The sequence below is a fragment of the Bubalus bubalis genome, chromosome 12 (genome assembly GCF_019923935.1).
Source record: "Bubalus bubalis isolate 160015118507 breed Murrah chromosome 12, NDDB_SH_1, whole genome shotgun sequence".
Classification (NCBI taxonomy): domain Eukaryota; kingdom Metazoa; phylum Chordata; class Mammalia; order Artiodactyla; family Bovidae; genus Bubalus; species Bubalus bubalis.
In genome coordinates this window covers 1,628,775-1,656,281 of record NC_059168.1, presented here as the reverse complement: position 1 = coordinate 1,656,281, position 27,507 = coordinate 1,628,775, and the positions used below count along the sequence as shown (strand labels likewise).

At 41.9% G+C, this 27,507-nt stretch overlaps 1 protein-coding gene across 5 annotated transcripts in view; it reads right to left on the bottom strand.

The window, feature by feature from the left end:
• The window catches only part of NPHP1 (nephrocystin 1), a 68,634-nt gene that overhangs the window by 29,467 nt on the left and 11,660 nt on the right, over nt 1-27,507 (bottom strand). For 3 of the 5 annotated variants that reach the window (XM_044925580.2, XM_044925583.2, XR_006543170.1), the window contains exons 5-11: nt 19,619-19,844; nt 19,191-19,292; nt 15,275-15,375; nt 14,907-14,949; nt 13,708-13,795; nt 11,827-11,921; nt 11,602-11,730 (exon numbers count right to left, since the gene is read on the bottom strand). In XM_044925580.2, coding sequence (XP_044781515.1) covers nt 11,602-11,730; nt 11,827-11,921; nt 13,708-13,795; nt 14,907-14,949; nt 15,275-15,375; nt 19,191-19,292; nt 19,619-19,844 — 784 coding nt within the window. The remainder of the gene's footprint in view (nt 1-11,601; nt 11,731-11,826; nt 11,922-13,707; nt 13,796-14,906; nt 14,950-15,274; nt 15,376-19,190; nt 19,293-19,618; nt 19,845-27,507) is intronic. The other 2 variants (XM_044925581.2, XM_044925582.2) reach the window with 2 other exon arrangements.

Below are 27,507 nucleotides of genomic sequence, written 5' to 3'. Positions count from 1 at the left end.
GAACTGCTGAGGCCCCCGCAGCCGAGAGTCTGTGCTCTGCAATGAGAAGCCACTGTGATGAGAAGCCCGCACACAGCAACTAGAGTAGCCCCTGCTCTCTGCAACTGGAGAAAAGCTGAATGGTTGAGGCAAAATTATCACACTGTGTGATGTGGTTCTCAATGTATGTAGAGGAAATTCTTAAGATAATTATAAAGCAATAAGAGGATTAAAGTTTCTCCTGATCACTTGAACTGGGATGTTGACAAGCAGACTGGGGGAGAGTTATGCAGCTATAAAATAATACCTACTTATTTTAGTTCAACTATTGAAAAAGCTGTACAAAGAGAGCACCTCAATAACACGGCAGGCACTTCAGAATGGAGTTCTAAAAAAAATGTTTAAGTAACACACAGGAAGACAGAAAAAAGAAAATAGAGGAATGAAAAGGAGAGGGAAGGAAGGTAAAAAATAAAACAGCAGACTCAAGAGGTAAGATTTCCTTCCAGGATCCACCTGCTTTGGGATGCTTGTCAGGGACTTGAGGGAGTGGCTTTTTGTATATTGCCCAAAATTTACAGCTGTTACCACTACGTTAGTTATTTGAAGAGGAGCTTATTCAGTCATTATTGGAAGCAGTGTCTTATTAATTTTAGTAATAATGCTTTCTATTTGTGATTTGGTTTAAATTTGCTAAAGAAGTATTCTTAAGTAAATAGATTCTCCAGGCAAGAATACTGAAGTGGGTAGCCATTCCCTTCCCCAGGGGATCTTCCCAACTCAGGGATCAAACCTGGGTCTCCCACATTGGAGGCAAATTCTTTACCAGCTGCCAGGGAAGCCCAAATAAATAGAATGAGCATGTAACTATTAAATACGTTCTATAACTCCATGATTTAGAAAATTTGACATAAATTTGCTTCATAAATTAACCTATATTATTTTTATATAAAATAACTTCTATGATTTTGATATATTAGTCAAAATAAAATTCCAATCTTTATTTTATGTTGTCAAGTGTAAGAACAGCGAGAGACAGAGCAAAAAGTATGGAACCAGATCTTAGAAGAAGGCAATTCATCTCTTCTTGAACACTGGGGACACCTAGTGGTTCCTCATGGCAGTGGTTTTGTGCAGTTCAGATGAAACAAAGGCGCTTCCCTCGTGCTGTGAGTGAGAAGTATACTCTTAGCTGTGGTGTGTGTGCTTGTGTCTGACTCTGCAGCCCCTTGGACTGGGGCCCACCAGGCTCCTCTGTCCATGGGATTTCCCAGGTAAGAATACTGGAGTGGGTTGCCATGCCCTACTCTAGGGGATTTTCCATACCCAGGGATCCAACCCACGTCTCTTGAGTCTTCCGCATTGACAGGTGGATTTTTCACCACTGCGTTGCCTAGGAAGCCCAATAAATGCTGGGGAAGGTGTGGAGAAGGGAGCCTCCTCCACAGTTGGTGGGAATGTAAATTGGTGCAGCCACTACGGTGAACAGTATGCTAAATCGCTTCAGTCGTGTCCGACTCTGTGTGACCCCATAGACGGCAGCCCATCAGGCTCCCCCGTCCCCATCAGGCAAGAACACTGGAGTGGGGTACCATTTCCTTCTCCAATGTATGAAAGTGAAAAGGGAAAGGGAAGTCGCTCAGTTGTGTCTAACCCTCAGCGACCCCATGGACTGCAGCCTACCAGGCTCCTCCGTCCATGGGATTTTCCAGGCAAGAGTACTGGAGTGGGGTGCCATTGCCTTCTCTGGGAGAACAGTATAGAGGTTCCTTAAAACTAAAAACAGAGATACCATATCACCCTGCGATCCCACGCCCAGGATATATCCAGGGAAAAACATGATCTGACAACATGCGTGCGCCCTGGCGTTCACTGCAGCACTGTTTACAGTCGCCAGGGGGCGACCTAGATGTCCACGACAATGCTCAGTCTCTCAGGTACGGCCTACTGTTCGCAACCCCATGGGCTGTAGCCCACCAGGCTCCCCTGTCCATGGGATTTTCCTGGCAAGAATACTGGAGTGGGTGGCCATGCCCTCCTCCAGGGGATCTTCCCAACCCAGGGATTGAACCCAGTCCTCCTGCATTTCCTGTAGTGTGGGCAGATTATTTACCGGTGAGCCAGAGGGAAAGCCCCACCAACAGAGGAATGGATATGAAGATGTGGTACATATACACAACGGAATATTACTCAACCATCAAAAAGAGTGATATAGTGCCATTTGCTGCAACATGGATGGACCTAGAGTGTCATACTGAGTGAAGTAAGTCAGACAGAGAAGGAGAAATGTTGTATGACATCCGTCCTATGTGGAATCTGAAAAGAATCACACAAATGAACTTACAAAACAGAAACAGACTCACAGACTTTGAGAATGAGCTATGGCTGCTGGGGGAGGGCAGGGGGAGGGACAGTTAGGGAGTCTGGAATGGACATGTGCACACTGCTGTGTTTAGAATGGGTCACCGACAAGGACCTGCTGTACAGCACAGGGAGCTCTGCTCAGTGTTCTGTGGCAGGCTCATGGGAAGGAGGTTTGGGGGAGAATGGATGCATGTCTGTGTATGGCTGAGTCCTTTCACTGTTCACCTAAAACTATCACAGTGCTGTGCGTTAATTGGCTATACCCCAATACAAAATTAAAAAGTTTTTTTTTTTTTTTTTAAATAAGTATACTCAGCGGGGACCAAGATAAACCCAAGAACTCCTCCACACCTGGGCTGCTATCAGTGCTCTCTGCCTCACGGTGGATCCCCGCCATCCACCCAGACGTGGGAGTCAGAGACCCGGCTTCACGCCTGATGCCCCGCGCTCCTGCACGCCCCACACTCAGCCCATGACCCACCAAGCCTCCTGAATGTCCCTCCAGCCACAGCCCTCATCTCCACGTCTCTCATCAAGTCGCCATCATCTCTCTCCTCTGGTGATCTCACAATGTTGCGTGTTTTGGTGCAAGTGCTTTGCTGTGTTGTTCAGTCGCTCAGTCGTTTCTGACTCTTTGCGACCCCATGGACTGCAGCACACCAGCCTCCCTGTCCATCACTATCTTCCAGAGTTTGCTCAGATTCATGTCCATTGAGTCGGTGATGTTATCTGCCGCCCCCTTCTTTTGCCTTCAATCTTTCCCAGCATCACGGTTTTTTCCAATGAGTCGGTTCTTTGCATCAGGTGGCCAAAGTATTGGAGCTTCAGCATCAGTCCTTCCAATGAACACCCAGGAATGATCTCCTTTAGGATGGACTGCTTGGATCTCCTTGCAGTCCAAGGGACTCTCAAGAGTCTTCTCCAACACCACAGTTCAAAAGCATCAGTTCTTCGACGCTCAGCTTTCTTTATAGTCCAACTCTCACAACCATATACGACTACTGGAAAAACCATAGCTTTGACTAAACAGACCTTTGTCAGCAAAGCGATGCCTCTGTTTTTCGATATGCTGTCTAGGTTTGTCATAGGCTTTCTTCCAAGGAGCAAGCGTCTTAATTTCATGACTGCAGTCACTGTCTGCAGTGATTTTGGAGCCCAAGAAAATGACATCTGCCACTGATTCCACTTTTTCTCCTTCTATTTGCCATGAAGTGAGGGGACCAGATGCCACGATCTTAGTTGTTTAAATGTTGAGTTTTAAGCCAGCTTTTTCACCTTCTTCTTTCACCTCCATCAAGAGCTCTTTAGCTCCTCTTCACTTTCTACCTTTAGAGTGGTATCATGTGTATATCTGAGGTTGTTGATATTTCTCCTGGCAATCTTGATTCCAACCTGTGAGTCGACCAGCCCAGCCTTTCTCATGATGTACTCTGCATATAAGTTAAATAAGTAGGGTGACAATATACAGCCTGGACATACTCCTTTCCCAATTTGGAACCAGTCTGCTGTTCCATGTCTGGTTCTAACTGTTGCTTGTTGACCGCACACAGGATTCTCAGGAGAGGTAAGTTGGTCTGGTACTCCCATCTCTTTAAGAATTTTCTAGTTGGTTGTGATCCACACAATCAAAGGCTTTAGCATAGTCAATGAAGCAGATGTTTTTCTGGAATTCCCTTGCTTTCTCTATGATCCAACGAATGTTGGAAATTTGATCTGTGGTTCCTCTGACTTCTCTAAGTCCAGCTTGTACATCTGGAAGTTCTTGATTCATGTACTGCTGAAGCCTACCTTGAAGGACTTTGAGCATAACCTTGCTAGCACATGAAATGAGCACAATTCTGCGGTAGTCTGAACATTCTTCAGCATTGCCCTTCTTTGGGAATGGAATGAAAACGGACCTTTTCCAGTCCTGTGGCCACTGCTGAGTTTTCCAAATGTGCTGGCATACTGAGTGCAACACTTTAACAGCATCATCTTTTAGGATTTGAAATAGCTCAGCTGGAATGTCATCACCTTCCACTAGCTTAGCACTTAACTTCACACTCCAGGATGTCTAGCTTTAAGTGCTTTACTTATACTAACTTATCTAGTCTTCACATTGACCCTAAGGAAGGTACACCAGAGAGAGCAAGGTAGGGTCATTTGGTTGGCATCCCACATTCAGCTGGTGGAGCCTGGGTTTAATTCCAGGCGGAATGGCTCCAGATTTCAGATTTCATTTTCTTGGAGGTGTGGACACTTGCTGCCTTTTGACCACCACATCGTGACACAGCTTCCAAATGGTCTACTGGGGTCCCTCTGGCCACCCCTCCAATCCATCTCCAGGGGGTAGCCAGAAATCACCCTCAGATGTACATCTAAGTCATGTCACTCTCTTCCAACGGCTTTCCTGTTTTTAGGACAAAGACGAAAGCTCACAGCTTACAAGCTCTTACACAGCATGCCCCACCTCCCCCACCCTGCACTTCCTCGCTCCCTCTGCTCAGCCACGCCCGTGCCCCTCCCCACACCCTTCCTCTCAAGACCCTGCCTGCGCTCCTGTTCAGTCAGGAACACACTGCCATCTCCTTACAGTCTATTCACCCCTCAGATCTCACAGCAAGCATCACCCCCTCAAGAGTTTAGATTATGGGAAGTGAGAATTCTTTTCTAGTGTGACAAACTTCCCTCTAAGCAACGCTTTTTTAAACTCATTGGTTATTTAGAAATGGGTTGCATAATTTCCAAGGATTTTTTTCCTGTTCTCTTTCTGGTTTTGGTTTCTAATTCAACTCCATGTGATCAAAACCCTACACTGCACGATTCCAAAATCTGTTCAGGACCATCTGTTTTGGTGAATGTTCCACATTCACTAAAAAGAATGAAACTGGGGGGTGAAGTGTTTTACAAACGTTACTTAGATCCAGTTTGTTCATGGTGTTATTCTGTTCTTTTATAATCTTACTAATCTTCTCTCTGTTCTACAGTATTGTAGAGAGAAGTAATCAAGTCTGTAATTATAAGTATGGCTTTGCCCATTTCTCCCTTCAGTTCTATCCATTTCGACTGCATGTCTTTTGAAGCTCTGATGCTGGGTGTATACACATTGAGGACTGTTACATCTTCTTGCTGAATGGTCCATCTTATCGTGTAATGTACCCCTTTATTCCCAATAATGTTCCTTGTTCTGAAGTATACTTTGTCTGATATTAATATCTTTTGAATGGTGTATCTTTCTCTACTCTTCAACTTTTAACCTGCCTGTATTATTATGTTTAAGGTGGTCTCTTAGTCTATAGTTGGATCTCTTTCACTCTGGTTTTCATTTGCATTTTACAGATGACTCATTATGTGCTCAGTATCTTTTTATATGCCTGTTGGCCTGTCATATTTTTTTAAGTGCCTGCTCAAGTCTTTAGTCAATTAAAAAAAAAAAACCTAAGCTATCTACTTATTTCTTGGGTATCTTTCAATTGTTACTGACCGTAGCAGATAGTGTTCAGTATTTTACATTAAGTATGATGATACTAGCTTTGCTTTAGTTTTCTCTTGTTGCCCTTCAACTCACATTACCTTTATATCTACTACTGTGGGCAAGAATCCCTTAGAAGAAATAGAGTAGTCCTCATAGTCAAGAAAAGGGTCCAAAATGCAGTACTTGGATGCAATCTCAAAAATGACAGAATGATCTGTGCTTGTTTCCAAGGCAAACCATTCAGTATTACAGTAATCCAAGTCTATGCCCCAACCAGTAACGCTGAAGAAGCTGAAGTTGAACGGTTCTATGAAGACCTACAAGACCTTTTAGAACTAACACCCAAAAAAGATGTCCTTTTCATTATAGGGGACTGGAATGTAAAAGTAGGAAGTCAAGAAACACCTGGAGTAACAGGCAAATTTGGCTTTGGAGAACAGAATGAAGCAGGGCAAAGGCTAATAGAGTTTTGCCAAGAGAACGCACTGGTCATAGCAAACACCCTCTTCCAACAACACAAGAGAGTACTCTACACATGGACATCACCAGATGGCCAACATCGAAGTCAGATTGATTATATTCTCGGCAGCTGAAGATGGAGAAGCTCTATACAGTCAGCAAAAACAAGACCAGGAGCTGACTGTGGCTTATATCATGAACTCCTTATTGCCAAATTCAGACTTAAATTGAAGAAAGTAGGGAAAACCACTAGACCATTCAGGTATGACCTAAATAAAATCCCTTATGATTATACAGTGGAAGTGACAAATAGATTCAAGGGATTAGATCTGATAGACAGAGTGCCTGAAGAACTACGGAATGAGGTTCGTGACATTGTACAGGAGGCAGGGATCAAGACCATCCCCAGGAAAAAGAAATGCAAAAAGGCAAAATGGTTGTCTCAGGAGGCATTACAAATAGCTGAGAAAAGAAAAGAAGCGAAATACAAAGGAGAAAAGGAAAGATACACCCATTTGAATGCAAAGTTCCAAAGAACAGCAAAGAGAGATAAGAAAGCCTTCCTCAGTGATCAATGCAAAGAAATAGAGGAAAACAATAGAATGGGAAAGACTAGAGATCTCTTCAAGAAAATTAGAGATAACAAGGGAACATTTCATGCAAAGATGGGCTCAATAAAGGTGAGAAATGGTATGGACCTAACAGAAGCAGAAGATATTAAGAAGAGGTGGCAAGAATACACGGAAGAACTATACAAAAAAAATCTTCATGACCCAGATAACCACAATGGTGTGATCACTCAACTAGAACCAGACATCCTGGAATGCAATGTCAAGTGGCCTTAGGAAGCATCACTGTAAACAAAGCTAGTGGAGGGGATGGAATTCCAGTTGAGCTATTTCAAATCTAAAAGATGATGCTGTGAAAATGTTGCACTCAATATGCCAACACATTTGGAAAACTCAGCAGTGGCTGCAGGACTGGTAAAGGTCAGTTTTCATTCCAATCCCAAAGAAAGGCAATGCCAAAGAATGTTCAAACTATCACACAATTGCACTCATTTCACATGCTAGCAAAGTAATGCTCAAAATTCTCCAAGCCAGGCTTCAACAGGACGTGAACTGTGAATTTCCACGTATTCAAGCTGGATTTAGAAAAGGCAGAGGAGCCAGAAATCAAATTGCCGACATCTGCTGGATCATTGAAAAAGCAAGAGAGTTCCAGAAAAACATCTACTTCTGCTTTACTGACTATGTCAAAGCCTTTGACTGTGTGGACAACAAACTGTGGAAAATTCTTAAAGAGATGGGAATACCAGACCACCTGACCTGCCTCCTGAAAAATCTGTATGCAGGTCAAGAAGCAACAGTTAGAATTGGACATAGAACAACAGACTGGTTCCAAATCTGTATTTGGAAATGCTGTATATTGTCACCCTGCTTATTTAACTTATATGCAGAGTACATCATGAGAAATGCTGGACTGGAAGAAGCACAAGCTGGAATCAAGACTACCAGGAGAAATATCAATAACCTCTGATACGCAGATGACACCACTCTTATGGCAGAAAGTGAAGAAGAACTAAAGAACATCTTGATGAAAGTTAAAGAGCACAGTGAAAAAGTTGGCTTAAAGCTCAACATTCAGAAAACTAAGATCATGGCATCTGGTCCCATCACTTCATAGCAAATAGATGGGGAAACAGTGGAAACATGAGACACCTTATTTTCTTGGGCTCCAAAATCACTGCAGATGGTGACTGTAGCTATGAAATTAAAAGACCCTTGCTCCTTGGAAGAAAAGCTATGACAAACCTAGACAGCATATTAAAAAGCAGAGACATTACTTTGCCAACAAAGGTCCGTCTAGTCAAGGTTATGGTTTTTCCAGTAGTCATGTATGGATGTGAGAGTTGGATTATAAAGAAGGCTTAGTGCCAAAGAATTGATGCTTTTGAATATGGTGTGGAGAAGACTCTTGAGAGTCCCTTGGACTGCAAGGAGATCCAACCAGTCCATTCTAAAGGAAATCAGTCCTGAATATTCATTGACAGGACTGATGTTGAAGCTGAAACTCCAATACTTTGGCCACCTGATGCGAACAACTGAGTCATTTGAAAAGACCCTGATGCTGGGAAAGATTGAAGGTGGGAGGATAAGGGGACGACAGAGGATGAGATGGTTGGATGGCATCACTGACTCAATGGACATGAGTTTGAGGAAGCTCTGGGAATTGGTGATGAAAAGGGAGGCCTGGTGTGCTGCAGTCCATGGGGTCGCAAAGAGTCGGACACGACTGAGCAACTGAACTGAATTGTTGCCCTTTACCAACCTGAAGTTCCCTTCTGTTCTTAATTTGATGAGAACTTTTTAAAGAATCGTAAATGGGTGTTAATGTTTGTCAAATGCTTTTTCCGCGTCTATTGAATGATCACATTTTTTTTTCTTCTTTAGTTATGTTAATATGGCAAATTACAATGATCTATTCTCAAATGTTAAATACTGGCTACACAGGAGGGTACCTTTGAATTCCTGGAATAATCCCAATTAATCATGATACATTGTCCTTTCTTATGTTCCCAGGTGGTGCAGTAGTTAAGAATCCTCCTGCCAATGCAGGAGGTGCAAGAGACACATGTTCGATCCCTGGGCTGGGGAGATCCCCTGGAGTAGGATATGGGAACCCATTCCAGTATTCTTGCCTGGAAAATCCCATGGACAGAAAAGCCTGGCAGGGTACAGTCCTTGGGGTTGCTAAGAGTTTCACATGACTGAGGACGCACATGCGCCTGTACTTCAAGGGAGAGCTGCATGCTAACAATGCTAACTAATGTCAACAGAGGAGCAGATAAGTTAACAGTAGTGTAGATTTGAGCTGGATAATCATCAATCAGGTTCAATTCACTCATATTTTGTTTATGATTTTAGTTCATTATATTCATGAGGAGTACTGGTCTTGTAATTTTTCTTTTTTGTAATGTGATGTCTTATTTTGGTAGCATGTTTTTCCTGGCCTCATGAAACAAGATGGGAAGCATTCCCTCTTCATCTGTTCTCTGGAAGGGTTTGTGTACTAGTGGTATTATTTCTTCCTTAAATGTTCAGCAGAAACCACCAGTGAAACCATCTGGGTTCTGGAGTTTCCTCAACTGGAAGAGTTTTAATTTCAGTTTTAATATCTTTAACAGGGGTTATTCAAATTGTTCTAGTTCTTCTTAGGTCAGTTTCATTAAATCGTGGTTTTTGAAGAATTCCTCTGTTTAGTGATTTTATCAAATTTATTGCCATAAAGTTGTTTATAATATGGCTCTTCTCTTCTTTCAGGCGTCCCAGGTGGCACTAGTGGTAAAGGACCCGCCTGCCAATGCAGGAGACACAAGAGACATGGGCTTCATCCCTGGGTGGGTAAGATCCCCTGGAGGAGGGCATGGCAACCTGCTTCAGTATTCTTGCTTGGAGAATCCCATGGACAGAAGAGTCTGGCGGGCTGCAGTCCACGAGCTGGCCATGCCGTGCTCCTTTAACACTGTAAGACTTCTCACTGCCCCTCTTCACTACCTCACCTCCAGGGTGGGTCACACAGTTTTGAGGGCCTTCACCAGCTGTGGAGCCCTTTGCCTGGCAAAGCAATAAAAGCTACTCTTTTCTACTTCACCCAAAACTCTGTCTCCGTGCTTCTGTTCAGCACCAGTGAACAGAGGCTGAGTTTTGGCAACAATCATTTGTTTTCTTTCTCTCTTTTTAAAATTTATTTTTTTAATTATTTATTTACTTATTTTTGGCCCCACTAAGGCATGTGGGATCCTGGTTCCCCAACTAGAGATCAAACTTCTGCCTCCCACATTGGAAGGTGAAGCCTTAACCAATAGACCACCAGGGAAGTCTCTCTTTTTAAAATTTCTTGATCAGTCTCACTAGGCATCTCTCAATTTTATTAATCTTGTTAAAGAATAAACTTTGGCTTTTCTGACTTTCTCTTTTGCTTTCTATTTCATTCGTTCCTTCTCTTTACTAGCTCCTCCATTCTACTTTCTTCAGGTTTCACTTACTCTTCTTTTCTAGACTCTTGAGTTCGAGCTGAGATCACTGATTTAAAATCTTTCTTCTTGCCTAGTATATTCAGTCATAAATTTCCATCTCAGCACTGTTTTAGCTGTGTCTCCTAAACAAATCAATTAACTAAGAGTCATTCAAATTCTTTGGTTGGTAGTGGGTGGAAAATATTCTCTTAGGAATTAGAGAGGAAGGGGGTGGAAAAGGACACAAGGCAACTCTGTCAGGTGATGGTAATGCCCCACAGGTTGACTGGAATGTTGGTTACATAGGTGTGTACACCTGTCAGAAACGCAATACTCAGCCTTCCCTGGTGGTCCAGTGGTTAAGAATCCACCTGCCACTACAGGGGACATGAATTTGATCCCTGTTCCAGGAAGACTCTACGTGCTGCAGATCAGCTGAGCCAGAGGGCCACAACTACTGAAGCCCTTGGGTTCTAGAGCCCATGCTCTGCAACAAGAGAAGCTGCTGCAAGGAGAAGCCTGCGCACTGCAGCTAGACAGCAGTCCCCGCTGGCCACAGCTAGAGAAAGCCCATGCAGCAACAAAGGCCCAGCACAGCCATAAATAAATCAATGTTTTAAAATGCAATACTCTATACTTAAAACCTGAACTGTATATAGTACTAGGAGGTAGGCATCAGTACCTTTTTGTAAGTGAAAAATCTACAGCTCACGTGAGCTAACTGTGATATATAAATGTAATACATTTAGCCAGTGAAAGAGTCTGGAGTTAATAAACCTGTATCATCAGAACCCTTGCTGTTTGCATGCTACCATACATTATTTGGGGCTTCCCCAGTAGCTCACATGATAAAGAATCCGCCTACAGTTCAGGAGACCTGGGTCTGATTCCCAGGTCAGGAAGATCCCCTGGAGAAAGCAATGGCAACCCACTCTAATATTCTTGCCTGGGAAACCCCAAGGACAGAGGAGCCTGGCGGGGTACAGTCCATGAGGTCGCAAAGAGTTAGACACAACTGAGCGACTAACACTAACACTACACATTATTTTATCTAGATACTTATACACACACACAGAGATTGAGAGAGAGAGAAAGAGACAGACAGATTCTATGCAGCATGCGTTTACTATGTGGTTGGGAGGGAGGGGGGTTTGGAGGAGAATGGGTACATGTATATGCATGGCTGAGTCCTTTCACTGTTCATCTGAAACCAGCACAACATTGTTAATCAGCTATATCCCACTACAAAATGTTTTTGGTGTTTAAAAAAAATTAAATTAAAAAAATGCATGTGGCGGGAACTAGTGGGACTCCCCAGCAAGCTCACCTCACTGCCGTCAAACAGACAGAGGCGCACGTGTCTGCTCAGAACTTGGATGCTCACCCCTGGAAGAGGAATCATCTTGCAGCTCCAGAGAGTCAGAATCAAGGAGACACGGCTCGGTCTTGACCTGATCTGCAAGAACAATCAGTTACGAGGAAGGTCTGCTTGTATGACTTATGAGACAAATTCACTTTCCGAGCACCTTTTGTAAAGAGTAACCATACTTACAGAGCCGGTTTTTGCATCCCACATCAGATCTCTGAAGGCCAGTTGGGAAGGTGTGAGCTCTGGCTGTAAGAAGTAGCTTGCTCGGAATTGATTCCCTGCAAAAATAATTTTTCCTTTATATTCTTACGAAGAATGAACGAAATTCAAAACCCCAAATCCATGATGTTACAGTACACACTTAGGAAACAGACGTCGAAAATACCATGCATGCTGTTTGCTAGAAACTTGCTTCCTAAGACAGACATACCAACAGAGATAAGAACAACAGGAGGAAACGAAAAGATGGAAGCACATAAGAGCTGATCTTAAGCAGCTTTAGAAAAGACCTTAAAGACTGTCAGGCTGGTAATATGCCCCCTGATGAAGATGACCCATTCAAATATTTTTGTAAAATGTAGAAAATATGTAACCACTTTTTGGACATTCTAGAAAAAGTGTATCATCATTAATTTTACTTCTTTACATAAAAGTATTTTAATGCTGTTTTTCCATAATTTAGTCATGAATACTTATTACAAAATCTATTCTGCAGAAAGTCCCTTAACAGCAAGGAGATCAAACCAGTCCATCCTAAAGGAAATCAACCCTGAAGATTCATCGGAAGAACTGATGCTGAAGCTGAATCCCCAATACATTGGCCAACTGACACGAAGAGCGGATTCCCTGAAAAAGACCCTGATGCTGGGAAAGACTGAAGGCAAGGCGAGGGGGCGGCAGAGGGTGAGGTGGTTGGGTAGCATTACCCACTGACTCAATGGGCACGAATCTGAGCACATTCCAGGAGATAGTGAAGGACAGGAGAGCCTTGGCATGCTGTAGTTCAGGGGATTACAGAGAGTCAGACATGACTTAGTAACCAAACAACAACCACAAATCTGCTAGGAACTAGAAACACAAATGTGAATCAGAGAAATATGTCCCCTGCCCCCATGAGCTTACAGCTCAGTGGGCGAAAATAATTAAGAAAAATAAGTAGACAAAAGACTAAATAAAATAATCATAAGCTGACTTAGACCTGTAAAGGGTACTGACATGGATGAGAGGAGGAGAACCTACAAGGAAGGTGTCTCTGGGAGGGTGGCGTTTTATCCTGAGACAGAAGCATGAGAAGGAGGTGGGTGTTTAGGGGGCACTGAGAAGAGCCTCCCAACAGAGGAGCCTCAAAGCAGTCCCTACATGGATAACAACTCAGAGAATCCAGGTGAGCCTCTCCCCAAAATCGCTGCTCTTTAAAATGAGCTAAGACTCCAAATTCCCGATGCGGGGAGTCTGCGTTCAATCCCTGGTCAGCGAACTAGACCCTGCATGCTGCTTCTTGAATGTTTCACGTGTTGAAACGAAAAAGATCTTGCACGTTGTAATGAAGATCAAAGATCCTGTATGCTGCAACTAAGACATGGCACAGCCAAATAAATGAATAAATATTTAAAAATAAAATGAGCTTATGAACAAATGGTGCCAAGTACAGGGCAATCCAAGAACGAATAAGAAAATAGAAACAGTGAGTAGAGATAACTCTCAGGAAAAGTCTTGATGTGAAGAAAAGCAGAGAAAGGGAGGCTTCAGCTGGAGTGGGACAGGGCTGAGGGGGCTGGTGCTAGGACTACTGTGAGGCAACGAGCCGGCGGGGGAGGGGAGAGCAGCACAGGAAAGGGGTGATCGCGAGAGCCCTGCTCCCGAAATAAATGAAGGGGGCTTGGCGTCTGAGAGGATCAGGGCTCCCTCCTCTTGTCACAGGCAAGACGAGGGGCAAGATGAGCGTCCAAGAGACGTGAGATCCAACATCTTTATCAACAACCTTCCCTGGCTGTGCCAGCAAAGTTAGATATAAACCATGACGGCTTGACTGAAAGTCTGTGCTGGCTGATGGGCACCTGGTACCTTCCTCCAGGAGCTGGAAGAGCGTGGAAGGCCTGAACCCAGCAGGAATCGCTCCCATCGCGGTCAGCACGTCGACGGTGTTTATCTGCTGAAGAGAGTAAAACAAAATTGACTTGCTTGCTTTCGTTCAGGTTTTCTCACCTCTAGAATACTCTCTTTATCACTATAGCAACTACAACTCCCCAAACAAAAATACAAATGTCCAGACTTTAGTGGAAGAATACAGCAGTTTAACCTCCAATTATGAGAAGATGCTATCGCTGATACCCGGCCTTTCCCAAGGATGGCCTTTCCCAAGCCCCATGCAGTTCTCCAGGCACCAAGCTCTGCACTTTAGACTGGCTGCTTCTGCGTGGTCCCTGTCAAAACGGCCTGTCCTGCCCCACAAGGGAGTGTGCCATGTCACAGATGAGCTGACACCATGAACTGACGTGCACTGAAGAGTGAATGGCTTTGCGTGTGTGTGTGTGTATAACATACATAGACATGCACATGCACCCATGTCCATAAACAATAAATAAAGCAAAAATCCCACAAAGGATACATTTACTAAACGGTTAGTGGTGATTACTTATGGAAGGAGTGGAGTTTCATTTCATTATGTAACTTTTTAAATGATAGGATTATGGGTAGTTTCTTACTTTTTTGAGCTTTTTGGAATTTTTAAATGTTACAAAACTAAAATTTAACAATTGTCTTTACCCAAATGACAGAAAATTCAAGCAGACTCAAAGTGAGACATTTCCAAGCCCTCAAATCTACTCTTCTGAACAGAAAAGACCTAATGGGAAATGTTACTCGGAGTACAGACTTACTAAACCAGAGGTACGTTTTAATGTCCTGTGCATTCCAGGCCCTGTACCCGCTTAAGATCCAATGCTTTCATTTAAAGTTGTTTTGAATCTGAACTCTAATCAGAACTATTAGGTAACAAAATGACACATTATTAATAAGATGAAGTGAAAAGGGCAAGTGTTAGTCGCTCAGTCGTGTCCGACTCTTTATCACCCTATGGACTACAGTCCGCCAGGCTCCTCTGTCCATGGGATTCTCCAGGCAAGAGTACTGGAGTGGGTTGCCAGGCCCTCCTCCAGATGATCTTCCTGACCCAGGGATAGAACACACGTCTCCTGCATTGCAGGCAGATTACCACTGAGCCACAGGGAAGTCCCATTATTAATAAGACAGGAGATACCAACCTCTGAGATGGCTTTCCGGACAGCACTCCAGTGAGAATCAGTTCTAGGAAGACAGGGTAGCTAGGTGAGTGCGCGGAAAGTTTATGCCTGTTCACTCAATCAGAGAACTTCATTAATCAAAGAACAGAGTATATCATTGTATCTTCCGACAATCTAACACTGCCTACATGAAACTAAGAATAATATCACCTGCTAAAAGTAACCACAAAGGTAAAGTTGTGATGACCTTTAAGCAAATGGTAATGAGAAAAGCTCCCAAACTATAAGTTGTTTCCATTTCAAGAAATTCTTCTAGTATTTATAATAGTAAAGATAAACAAATACAACATTTCCTGAACCCACTTTTACGTCCCCTCACACCAATTTACCTTTGCTTGACTTCGGCTCCTTCCACTGTTCCATCCCCTACCTCTGTATCTTCTTCACTGCCTTCTTCACTGGATTCTTGACCTCCTTCTTTATTATAGGGCTGAAAAATAATATGAAGTGCCTTTTACCTAATGGGAAAATCAATCAATAAATGTACTTTCAGAAAGATGTGAGTGTACGTAGGGGTTTAGTATATGACAGACATATCAAAAATCAGTGGATAAAAGCTCAAATAATGATGTCATTATTTGAAAAAAGTACAAGGATAAAGGTAGAGAACAAGTTTAATCAACATAAGTGCCAGATGGAACTGACTTAAATGTAAAAAAAGAAGAAAAGATATAAATAAAAGAACTACAGAAATGTTAGAAGAAAATAATCTTGAGATGGGGGAATCCTTTCCACTCATGATAGCAAAACCAAAAATCATAAATGGAACACTGACAGATTTAACTACTTAAAAGTAAATCTGGTTGAAAGTCAACAAAGACCATATCTGCCTGAAGTTTCCAAGGCTTAATATCCTTATTATTAAGATAATACAAAAATTCTTCCATAGCAATATAATTTTCAAAAATCCCTTTGAAAAATGAATTAAAAAGGCAATTTTCAAAGAATAAATAGAAATAGAAATAAATAAAGCAAATGAAATGACACTCAACCTCACTAGCAATACAATAAATGCAAGTAAAAAACAATCAGATCAGATCAGTCGCTCAGTCGTGTCCGACTCTGTGCAACCCCATGAATCACAGCACGCCAGGCCTCCCTGTCCATCACCAACTCCCGGAGTTCATTCAGACACGGCCATCGAGTCAGTGATGCCATCCAGCCATCTCATCCTCTGTCATCCCCTTCTCCTCCTGCCCCCAATCCCTCCCAGCATCAGAGTCTTCTCCAATGAGTCAACTCTTCGCATGAGGTGGCCAAAGTACTGCAGTTTCAGCTTTAGCATCATTCCTTCCAAAGAAATCCCAGGGCTGATCTCCTTCAGAATGGACTGCTTGGATCTCCTTGCAGTCCAAGGGACTCTCAAGAGTCTTCTCCAACACCACAGTTCAAAAGCATCAATTCTTCGGTGCTCAGCCTTCTTCACAGTCTAACTCTCACATCCATACATGACCACAGGAAAAACCACAGCCTTGACTAGATGAACCTTTGTTGCCAAAGTAATGTCTCTGTTTTTGAATATGCTATCTAGGTTGGTCATAACTTTCCTTCCAAGAAGTAAGCGTCTTTTAATTTCATGGCTGCAGTCACCATCTGCAGTGATTTTGGAGCCCCAAAAAATAAAGTCTGACACTGTTTCCACTGTTTCCCCATCTATTTCCCATGAAGTGGTGGGAGCGGATGCCATGATCTTCGTTTTCTGAATGTTGAGCTTTAAGCCAACTTTTTCACTCTCCACTTTCACTTTCATCAAGAGGCTTTTGAGTTCCTCTTCACTTTCTGCCATAAGGGTGGTGTCATCTGAGCCCCTTTTTTTTTGGTCATCACTTTGGCAAAAGACTGGTGACAACCATCAATGGCAAGTGTGCAGACAAACAAATCTCCTCAGCTGCTGGGGACGGGAGTCCAAATAAGAATAACTTTCCTAATTTGCAAAATGGCAAATTCGACCAAAATACCGAGGTGTAAATGCCTTTCAGCAGCAATGAGCATCTAGGAATTTATTTAAGGGGAATGATGGGATAAGGTTGTGTGCAGACTGATCACAACACAGGTTCTTCTTTTCCAAGAGTCCCTGATTATAGCAATGAATCAAGCTTCCCAGGTGGCTCAGTGGTAAAGAATCCTGCCAATGCAGGAGAGACATGGGTTTGATCCCTGGGTCGGAAAGATCCCCTGGAGAAGGAAATGGCAACCCACTCCAGTATCCTTGCCTAGGAAAGCCCACAGACAGGGAGCTTGATAGGTTACAGTCCATGGAGTTGCAAAGATTCGGACATAACTGAGCACGTACGCAACCTAAGAAAACTACATTTTCCAAGGCCTCCTCACAGCTAGGTGTTGTCAAGAAACTAAATGCTGGTCCAGGAGATATAACTGGAAGTTTTTTGTGTAACTTCCAGGAAACCTTCTATACAAGACTGCAGTTCTTGCCTTTTGACTTCCTCACTTCTCCCCTCTCTCTGCTTGGAATTGCTAAAAGATATAGCTGCCAACCTAAAGAGATAACAACCCTAGGGAGAGCTGATGGCACCTAACCACAGAGTAAAATATTGCTTTTGCTGTTGTTTAATCACTGTCATGTCAGAGTGTTTTGCTACACTATAGACTGTAGCCCACCAGGCTCCTCTGTCCATGGGATTTTCCAGGTAAGAAAATACCATGGATAGAGTGAGTGCCCATTTCCTTCTCCAGGGAATCTTCTTGACTCGGGGATCAAACCTGTGTCTCCTGCATTGGCAGGTGGATTCTTTACCACTGAGCCACCAGGGAAGCCCCGAGTCAAATATGAGGTAGGGCCTTGCCATGCCTTGACTGCCTATCTCCACACTTTCTCCACATGCGAGAGAAATGTGCATCTACCTTATTTGGGCCACGATTTTGGAGATCTTTAGCTCATAATGGAAGTTAACCCGAGCTCCCATGAATGTCACTTCTAGGTATGGATTGCTGCTGCTGCTTTGCTCAGTTGTGTCTAACTCTGCAACCTCATGAAGGAGCCTGCCAGGCTCTGCTGTCCAAGCAATTTTAAAATTGCTTTTTAAATTTTATTTACTGATTGATTCATTGATTGACTGAATTTTGGCTGTGCTGCATCTTCATTGTGAGCGGGGGTTAATCTCTACTTGCAGTGTGTGGGCTTTTCACTGGTGGGTTCTCTCATTGCAGAGCACGGGCACTCAGTAGACTCGGTTTTCAGGTTCATGAGTGTGGGTTAAGTAGTTGTGGTATACTTTACATATAAGTTATATATAACTTAAATATAAGTTGAGGCTTAGCTTGAACCTGCCTCCCCTGCATTGGTAGGCTGACTCTTAACCACTGGACCACCAGGGAAGTCCCCAAAGGGGGGCAGTCTTGTGGGACTGTGCCCTTATCTTGTGGGGTCTATGCTAAGTCCAGGAGTTAGTGCTAGAATTGAACTCCATTGTTGGACACCTGGTTGGCTTCAAAGAAACAGTGTGAAAAACAACATATATTTGGTGTCAAAAAAAACCCTCACACAGCTAGTGTCAGAAGTGGTATGAGGAAAAATAAGATGTCTCAGCGTGGTTACTAGAAAATTTTAAATTACATTTGTGGTTTGCATTATACTTCTACTGAACAGCACTGATCTCTATATATTGGACAGCAAATGACCATGCCATATTATGAAATATGAAAGAACTGGGCAATCAACATACTTATATACTATGTTCACGTCTTAGTAAAGGATCATGTATTTGTGGAAGGTAAGACAAAGTTAACTGCAGTTTTCTTTCACAACAAAAAATAAATGTCTATTCATTTTTATGATCAACACGAACCCACAGAGCATCTTCACCGTGCGACGACATTCTAGAGCTCACCTGCATGAGAGCAGACCACTATAATCACTGTTTAGTCACTAAGTCATGTCCGACTCTTGGCGACCCCATGGACTGTAGCCCGCCAGGCTCCTCGGTCCATGGGATTTCCCAGGCAAGAACACTGGAGTGAGTTGCCATTTCCTTCTTTAGGGAATCTTCCCAACCCAAGGATCAAACCCGTGTCTTCTGCATTGGCAGGCAGATTCTTTTACCACTGAGCCACCAGGGAAGCCCCAAATTTTTCTCATGCTCTGATCCTCTAAAATTGAAGCAAGTTCTATATCTTAAGTCATTCACTAGCCCATTGATCAAAGAATACAACTTAGTGTTTTATTATAAATGAAAAAAAAAAAAGTCTTAAAGGAGAAAAAGGAAAGAATAAACAAAAAAGACTAACCTCCAAGTAGGTTTTAGGAATAAGGCCTTCATTTCCTTTGGCGTTCTTAGCCATCCACCAACCATCAGAGTTTTTTTTGATTATACAGAGAATTTCCCCTTTCTTAAGGCAAAATAAAAGTAAAAATGTTTTAATTAGAATCTACCCCTAAGCTCAGAAGTATCAACATTAAAACTATTGTATTTTCAAAACCAGAGGAACATCTACTCTTTTTATTTTTTCTTACCATTTTACTAGCAGGTAACTTTGATAACAGAATTTTACGACTACTGCTTGTAAATCGCAATTATCACTTATTTTATTTATACAGACTGAGTCTTTAAAAAGTTAATATCAGGACTCTGAGCCAGATGTACAGGTAGAGTCTTCTTACTCTGTTAGGTATGCAAATTTATCCTTAGGTTTGCTTCCAGTTTGTTTCTGCTTACTTTAAATGTCAGGTCTCCTACTTGCTGAGCCATAAAATCTCCAAGAGCAATGTATTCTCCACTCGTGGCTTCTGGCTGAGATTCACCTTCCTGTTTCTCTTCCTCTTCCTCTTCTGTTTCTTCGTCCTCGCCCCCACTTTCTTCGCTTTCTTCTTCATCGTCTTCTTCTTCCTCATCTTCTTCAGCAGAGTTTTCCTCTTCCTCTCTTTCAGTAAGTGCCCCAGTTCTGCAGAAAATAATCGATGAGGATCACTAGAAGTAACGCAGAAGAACAGATCAAGTATAACTTCTACATACAGAAGAACTAGCCCATATCTATAATAGGCAAATTAAAAAAAAAATAAAGGGAAAGTACAACTAATAGTTTTTACCATCTAGCAAAGAATATGTGACCTGAGAGTAATGAAGGAGTTAAAATATCTGAGGAATGTGTTGACATGGTGGAGCAAGTGCTGGTCCTGAGGCCAGGAGACTTGAATTTAAGTCCTGGATTCATCCATTCAGCAAATGCTGCTTGAGCGTTATTGCACAGTGGTTAGAGCATGGATTGTGAGATGAAGTTCTGGTTCTGTCTCCTCTTCGCTGATTGGTCTTGGGTACATTTCTTTTAGACTCTCCATTTCTCATTGGTGAAGTAGAGATAATAACAGAACCTGCTTCATAAGGTCCTCGTGAAGACTAGAGGAGTTACAGACTTGCCAAGTGTTTACAACGGTGTCTGACCACAGCAAGTGCTCAACAAAAGTTGGCAGTGACGATACTCATGACTCATGACGTCACCTGTCAATTTCCATGTCCGACACAGTAGAAACAAAGGTAAATCAGACATTCTCTGTCCTCCAGGAGAATAATGAGGCAATCTAGCAGACGGATACTTACAAGATAGTTCAACAGATACTGTGATAGAGGTAAATACAGCATGCTAAGGAAACGCACAAGATGGGCACCCAACCAAGACTGCACGGGTGGGGATCAGGAAAGGCTCAGCATTAGGACTTGATGGATGAGCTGAAATTAATCAGGTAAAGGGGGCAGGGTGGGTATAGAGGTAGGGAAAGGAGTGGAGGAAGAAGGCTGGAAAAGAGGGAACCTCAGGTAGCTCATGAATGGTAGGAAGAGGTCTGGGAAAAATGAGCAAGAGATGAGGGGGAAAAGAGATGAGCAAAATGCAGCCCATGTGAGCTTTATCTTGAAGGTGTTCGCTAAAAATGAAGGCAGGGAAGGGTGTGATCTGACCTGCTCTGAGAAAGATGATCACGCTCCATGGAGACTGGAAGAAAGGCTAAACACAAGGATGGTTATTAAAAGTGAGGCATGAAATAGTATAAACTAAGGAACCCTGAAGCTCAGCTTCTCTGTGTATCGGTGCCAAATGGAATCCTGGAGACAGAGTTTTGGGTGAAGTAGAAAAGGACAGGGCTTCCCAGGTGGCGCTAGTGGTAAAGAACCCGCTTGCCAGTGCAGGAGACATAAGAGACTTGGGTTCAATCCCTGGGTCGGGAAGATCCCTTGGAGGAGGGCATGGCCACCACTCCAGTATTCTTGCCTGGAGAATTCCATGGACAGAGAAGCCTGGTGGCCTATAGTTCATGGGGTCTCAAAGAATCTGGACAAGATGGACACAATGGACAGGACAGAATGACTAACAATACTTTGAAGCAAATAGACAGTGCTAACCATAAAACTAGACAAATGACTCTTATTATGCTAATACAGTACATTTCAATTACTGATTTTTTCAATGTTAATCTAATCTTTCAGGGACTTGCCTGGTGGTCCACTGGGGTGTTCCCAAGGCAGGGTGCCGAGGTTTGATCCCAGTTGGGGGAACTCTTAATAGATACCACACGCTGCACTAAGAGCACACCGCAGGAAGATCAGAGCTCCCTGGGTGCTGTAACAAGCCCCGGCACAGCCAAGTGAGTAAAAGGAAACACTGAATTAACCTTGTGTTCTAGAATGAATCCCACTGAGTCATGATGTGGGCTTCCCTGGTGGCTCAGAGGTTAAAGCGTCTGCCTGCAATGCAGGAGACCAGGGTTCAATCCCTGGGTCGGGGAGATCCCTGGAGAAGGAAATGGCACCCCACTCCGGTATTCTTGCCTGGAGAGTCCCATGGACAGAGGAGCCTGGTAGGTTACAGTCCATGGGGTCGCAGAGAGTTGGACACGACCGAGCGACTTTTCTTTCACTTTCAGTCATGATGTATTGTCATTTTTATGTGCCCTGGATTTTATTTGCTAACACTTTATATTGAGTTTGTGCATTTGTTCATTACGGCTTTCTATTTATAATATTTTTATCATGTCTTGATGTTGAGCTTCCCTGGTGGCTCAGGCGGTAAAGAATCTGCCTGTGTGGAGAAGGCAACGGCAACCCACTCCGGTATTCTTGCCCAGGGAATCCCATGGACAGAGGAGCCTGGTGGGCTACAGTCCATGAGACCTGAAGAGTCAAGACACAACTTAGTGACTACGCGACCACCCAGGTGGGTTAGCTGAGAACTAGAGCCACCTGGAAGTTAAGTGGGAGGTTGGACGCAGGTGCAGAGTTCTGTCTGGGGGAGAAAGTAGCCTTGGACTAACTGGGGCAGGGAGCTGTGAGAGACACTGCTCAAGAAGTTGTTCCCCACAGAAGGATCAAGTTCAGATGTAGGCTTAGAAAAATAGGTAACTTGACCAAAGGCAGCAGATCAAGCCAGCCCAACTGGTTCATGAATGTAGTTCAATTACATGAATCTAGAACGGAACAGAAATAGATTTAGAGTGACTGGAAGAGTGGAGAAGGCTCAGTAGGGTCTGGCTGACCTCACCCAAAGCCTAGGTGAGGAATCTGGGACCAGGCAGAGAAGGGCCGTAAAGGCAATTGGGAAGTAGTTTGGGGAGGTTTGGGAAGGCAATCTGACTTCTCTTCGGAGGAAGTTTCGAGCTGATTGGGTTAGCATCCAAGAGAGATGGGATTGAAAATGGAATTGGGGCCTCTGTACCCTTGGTGTCGGCTCAGCAAATATTTCTTAGTTGCCACTGGCCTGAAAAAGCTATGTTGTAAACTCTTTGATTCCTTTGATTGTGTACTTTATATTTTTCCCCCGTTTCTTGATAAATTCCTTTGAAAACTGTGAAAAAAAAAAAAAAAATCTGCCTGTGATGCGGGAGGCCCAGATTTGATCCCCGGGTCAGGAAGATCTCCTGGAGAAGAGAATAGCTACCCACTCCAGTATTCTTGCCTGGGAAATCCCATGGACAGAGAAGCCTGACGGGCTACTGTCCAAGGGGTCACAAAGAGTTGGACACAACTGAGAAACTGACACTTTCACTTTTCATAATGCTCATAAAATGATTTGGAAATGTTTCTTTTTCTAGACTCTGGAAAGATTTCGTAATACTGGTGCTATGTCTTACTCAATCATTGCAGAAGTTTGTGTCAGTGAAACAACCTGAGGATTTATTCTGTGGAAAGGGTTTTAATTATACATTCAACTTCTTTAGTAGACATTTTGGTAGGATTATTAAGATTTTCTATTCATCTTGTGTCAATTTGAGTATATTTTATTTTTCAAGGAACTTATTTTATCTGTCTTTTCAAATTTATTGGCATAAAGTTTTTCATAGCATCTTCACAGTATCTTTCAAATTTCTGTAGGCTCTGAGTGGTTAGTTTTCATCCTTGTTTTTTGCTAGTGTTTTCCCTCTTTCTCTTTTCTTGATCAGTCTTGCTAGGAATTTACTCATTTAATTACTTTTTCTAAAGAACTAACTTTTCACTTATTGATTTTATCTACTATATGTCAGTTTATTATCCAGTTTTCTCTCTTATTTTTATTATTTCCTTATTTCTATTTTCCTTGGGTTTAATTTGCTGTTCTTTTTCTGGCTTCTTCAGTTGGAAACTTTAGTAGATGATTTTCAACTTTTCTTCTTTTCTAAATGTTGCACTTAAAGCCATAAATTTCCCTCTAGGCACTGCTTTAGCTGTAGCCCACAACTGCATTTTTATTATCATTCAAAAATATTTAGCTTTCCACTGTAATATTTTCTTTGATCTTTAGGTTATATAGAAGTATATGATTCTTTTTAAATTATTTATTTATTTGGCCGTACTGGGTCTTAGTTTAGGCACATGGAATACTTTGTCATGCTATACGGGACCTTTTGTTGAGGCACGTGGGCTCTGGAGCTCAGTAGTTACATATGAAATCTTAGTTCCCTGACCAGGAATTAATCCCACATCCCCTGTGTTGCACAGCAGATTCTTAACCACTGAGCTACCAGGGAAGTCCCAGAAGTATGTGATTTAATTTGCAAACATTTGGAGATTTTTATTTATTTCTCTGTCATTTGAGTTTTTTTTTTCTTTAACTGAGATATAATTGACATTCACCATTGTATTAGTTTTGGATTGTCATTGAGTTTTAATGTAATTCCAGGTCACCAAAATTGCTGCATGATTTCAATCCTCTGACATTTGTTGACAATTGCTTTATGGTCCATTATGATTCATTTTGGCTAATGTTATATATGCACTTGGAAGAGATGTGTATTACCTAGTGGGATACAGTGTTCTACAAATACATTTTTAATTAGGGGGTTAAAGTTTGTGGATTATATTGTCAGCTTCCCTGTAGTGCTGGCAATTTTTGCTTTCTATGTTGTAAAAGCGGCTATTAGGAACCTACACATTAAGGGTAATTTCTTCCTGGTGAATTGGTCCTTTTATTACTATAAAATGTCTTAATCTATTAAATTAGTTTTGACCTTAAAGTCTATTTCATCTGATATTACTGGAACTGCATCACCTTTGTTTTGGTTAGGGTAGCATGGAATACCTTTTTCCAATCTTTTCCTTGCAACCCATTTATGCTATCTTAAATGGCCTCCAAACACAGTGCTGAAATGGTAAGTAGTGGTCCCAAGCAGAAGAAAGCTGTGATATGCCTAATGGAGAAAATTAGTGTGTTATTATTAGATTTCTTCAGGCATAAATTACAGGGCTGTTGGCTGGGTTCAATATTAATGAATCAATAATACACATTAAATAAAGTATCTTTACACAGAAACACACAAAAAACAAGGACGTATATTACTCAGTTGACAAAAAACATTTTGTTCACTGCCTCATAGGAACCTAGCTTCTCCTAGAAGCTATTCACTATTCAGGGTCTGTAACAATTTTGTGGGGTATAACTACTGCAAATAATGAAAACTGTATATTATAAATTCTCAAATTTACATTTTGCTTTACATAATCAAGTGTTTTTTAAAAAGACATTTAGAGAAGAAAAATAGTCTTTTCTGTTTACCCACATAGCTGGGCTTTTCACTCCTTTTTGCAGATCCAAGTTTTCACGTGGGATTATTTCCTTCTAGCCTGAAAGACTTCCTATAGCCAATTCTTCAGTCCTTGTCTGACAGATTTCCTCAGCTTTTGTTTGTCTGAAAATGTCTTCATTCCACTTTAATTTCTAAAAGATACTTTTGCTCTACACAGAATTCTGGGTTGACAGATTTTTTTTCCTTTCAATTCTTTTATGATATCCCTGCATTATCCTCTGACCTGTATTTTTTTCTCACAAGATGTCAACTTTAATTTGAATTGTTTGCCTGTACATGTTTATTTCCCTGGCTGCATTTATGATTTTCCATTATGTTTAATTTTCAGCAGTTTCACTGACACACCTATGTGTAGTTTCTATATATTTATTGTTTGGGGTTGTCTGAGGTTCTTGGATCACTGAATCAATAATTTTAAAAAAAATTATCAATTAAAATTTTATTTACATATTTCCTGTGCTCCATCCTCTCTCCCCGCCCCTTCTGGGACTTCAGTTGCACATGGATTGTAGCTTTTGGCCATGTCCTTAACCATTCCTGTGTTCTGTTCTTTCCATTCTTTTTTCCTTTTTGTGCAGGAGTTTGAGAGTTTTTCATTGCTCAGTGTTTGGGTTTGCTAATCTTTTCCTCTACTGTATCTAGTTATCTGTCAAACCACCAAGTTTAAAAAAAAAATTATATACTGTGTTTTTTAGGTTCAGAGTTTCCATTTTGGTCTGTATTAATTTTCATTTCTCTCCTTAAGATCCTCTCTAATCAACCAATCTGCCTATCTCTCCAACAAATTCCTTAACACACTGAAAATAGTTCTTTGATAGTTCTGGTGTGCTAATTTTCACATCTGGGTCACCTAGGTTTCCACTGATTATTTTTTCTCTTTATTATAAGACATTTTCTACCTTTTTGAAGCTATACATTGAATCAGACTTAGAAAGCTCTCAGGCATTATTCTATCAGGTATTATATTTTGCAGTTGTAGAATGTTCATTTGATTATTTTCTACATTTGAATTCTCTTAAAATATTCTTTTTTCCCCCCATTTCATCCATCTTTTCTTCTATTTTCTTTAACATATTAATCATATTGTTTAAAAATCCCAGTCAGATTACTCTACTATCTAGTTTGGATCTGGGTCTGTTTTTATTGACTGTCACTGCTTAATTATCTATTATTTATTTTCCCCTACTTTTTTTTGCATTTCTAGTCATTATTTTTAATAATTACTAAACGTTGTGGACAACATATTTAGAGACTCTGGATTATGTTGTCATCCTTTAATGAGTAGTTAATTTTGTCCTGTTATCTTTTTCCTGTTAAGGTCTGGTTTTAGGTTTGGTTGGGAAAGATTTCCTTCAGTTTTGTCTGTATTCCATGATCACAGTTTTGAATATTAGGGTGTACTCTGTAGTCCTTACTCCTAGACATGGGTCTTATGTGCTCTCTAGCCAGATGCATGAAACATTCACCAAGGTCTCTCTACTCTATCTGGGTTGTATAAACCCCAACATTTTTCTAGGATTCTGTGACCTCCAGAATCTTTTAAGCTCTCAGTCTTCCAGCAGGTGCTTTCTGCCAGGCCTTCTGGATTCAAGCTCTGTGTAGCCCAGGAGTCCCCTCAGATTTCTGGAGTTGTCTCTCTGCAAGTCTTTTCCCTCTCCCTACATGTCCCAGGAGCCTCAGAAACTCCAGAACTTTTAAGACCTTTTCTTTGTTTATGTGGATCATTTTTAAAGTCTTTATTGAAACTGTTACAATACTGTTAATGTTTTATGTTTTGGGGTTTTTGCCCCAAGGCATGTGGGATCTCAGCTCCCTGCACTGGAAGGTCAAGTCTTAACCACTGGACCACTAGGTCCCAGCAACTCCAGAATTTGATCTCTGGAGCCCAGAGAGACTGCTGCTCCCTGTCTGGGATCTACCTTCCTGCATCACACACAGCCCGTAAACTATCGCCAGGGAGAGGGTCTGGGTGAATACAGGAGTCACCTCTTGCGTCTCTCTGTATTAAGGATATCAGCCCTGCTCAGCGAATGTTCAGTGAGTTCAGACAGCCATTTTGTATATTTTGTCCAGATTCTGCAGTGTTTTTTTGGTAGGAAGGTTAAGTCCAATGCCAGCCACTTAGTCATTCTCAGCACTGGACATCAATGGAAATTCTAGAAACCTTCTAATAATATATTCTTTAGTGTTTTTTTCCCCAGAATACAGTGTAAAAGTATGGGAACAGCATTTGAAGAGTCTAAATAGTTGACTTTTCCCTTTTTATCTCCCTATGAATTGAGTTTGTTTATACCGTCAAGTTTTCTTTCCACTTTACAAAGCCTATTACTAACATCCACTCCATCAGGAAAAGAATGCATGTTTCTACTTCCATTTTTAAAAGAATATTTATAAAAGAAGGAAATAAGCAAATAGATAATTCAGATAATTTTGTTTCTACACATTAACCCTGACATTAAAGGCATGACCCTTACTTTCTAACGTCTGTTGATTGAGCTTTTCACATCTCTGTTTTGCTCCCCCAACTAGCTTATGAATTACTTGAGAGATTATGGCTTC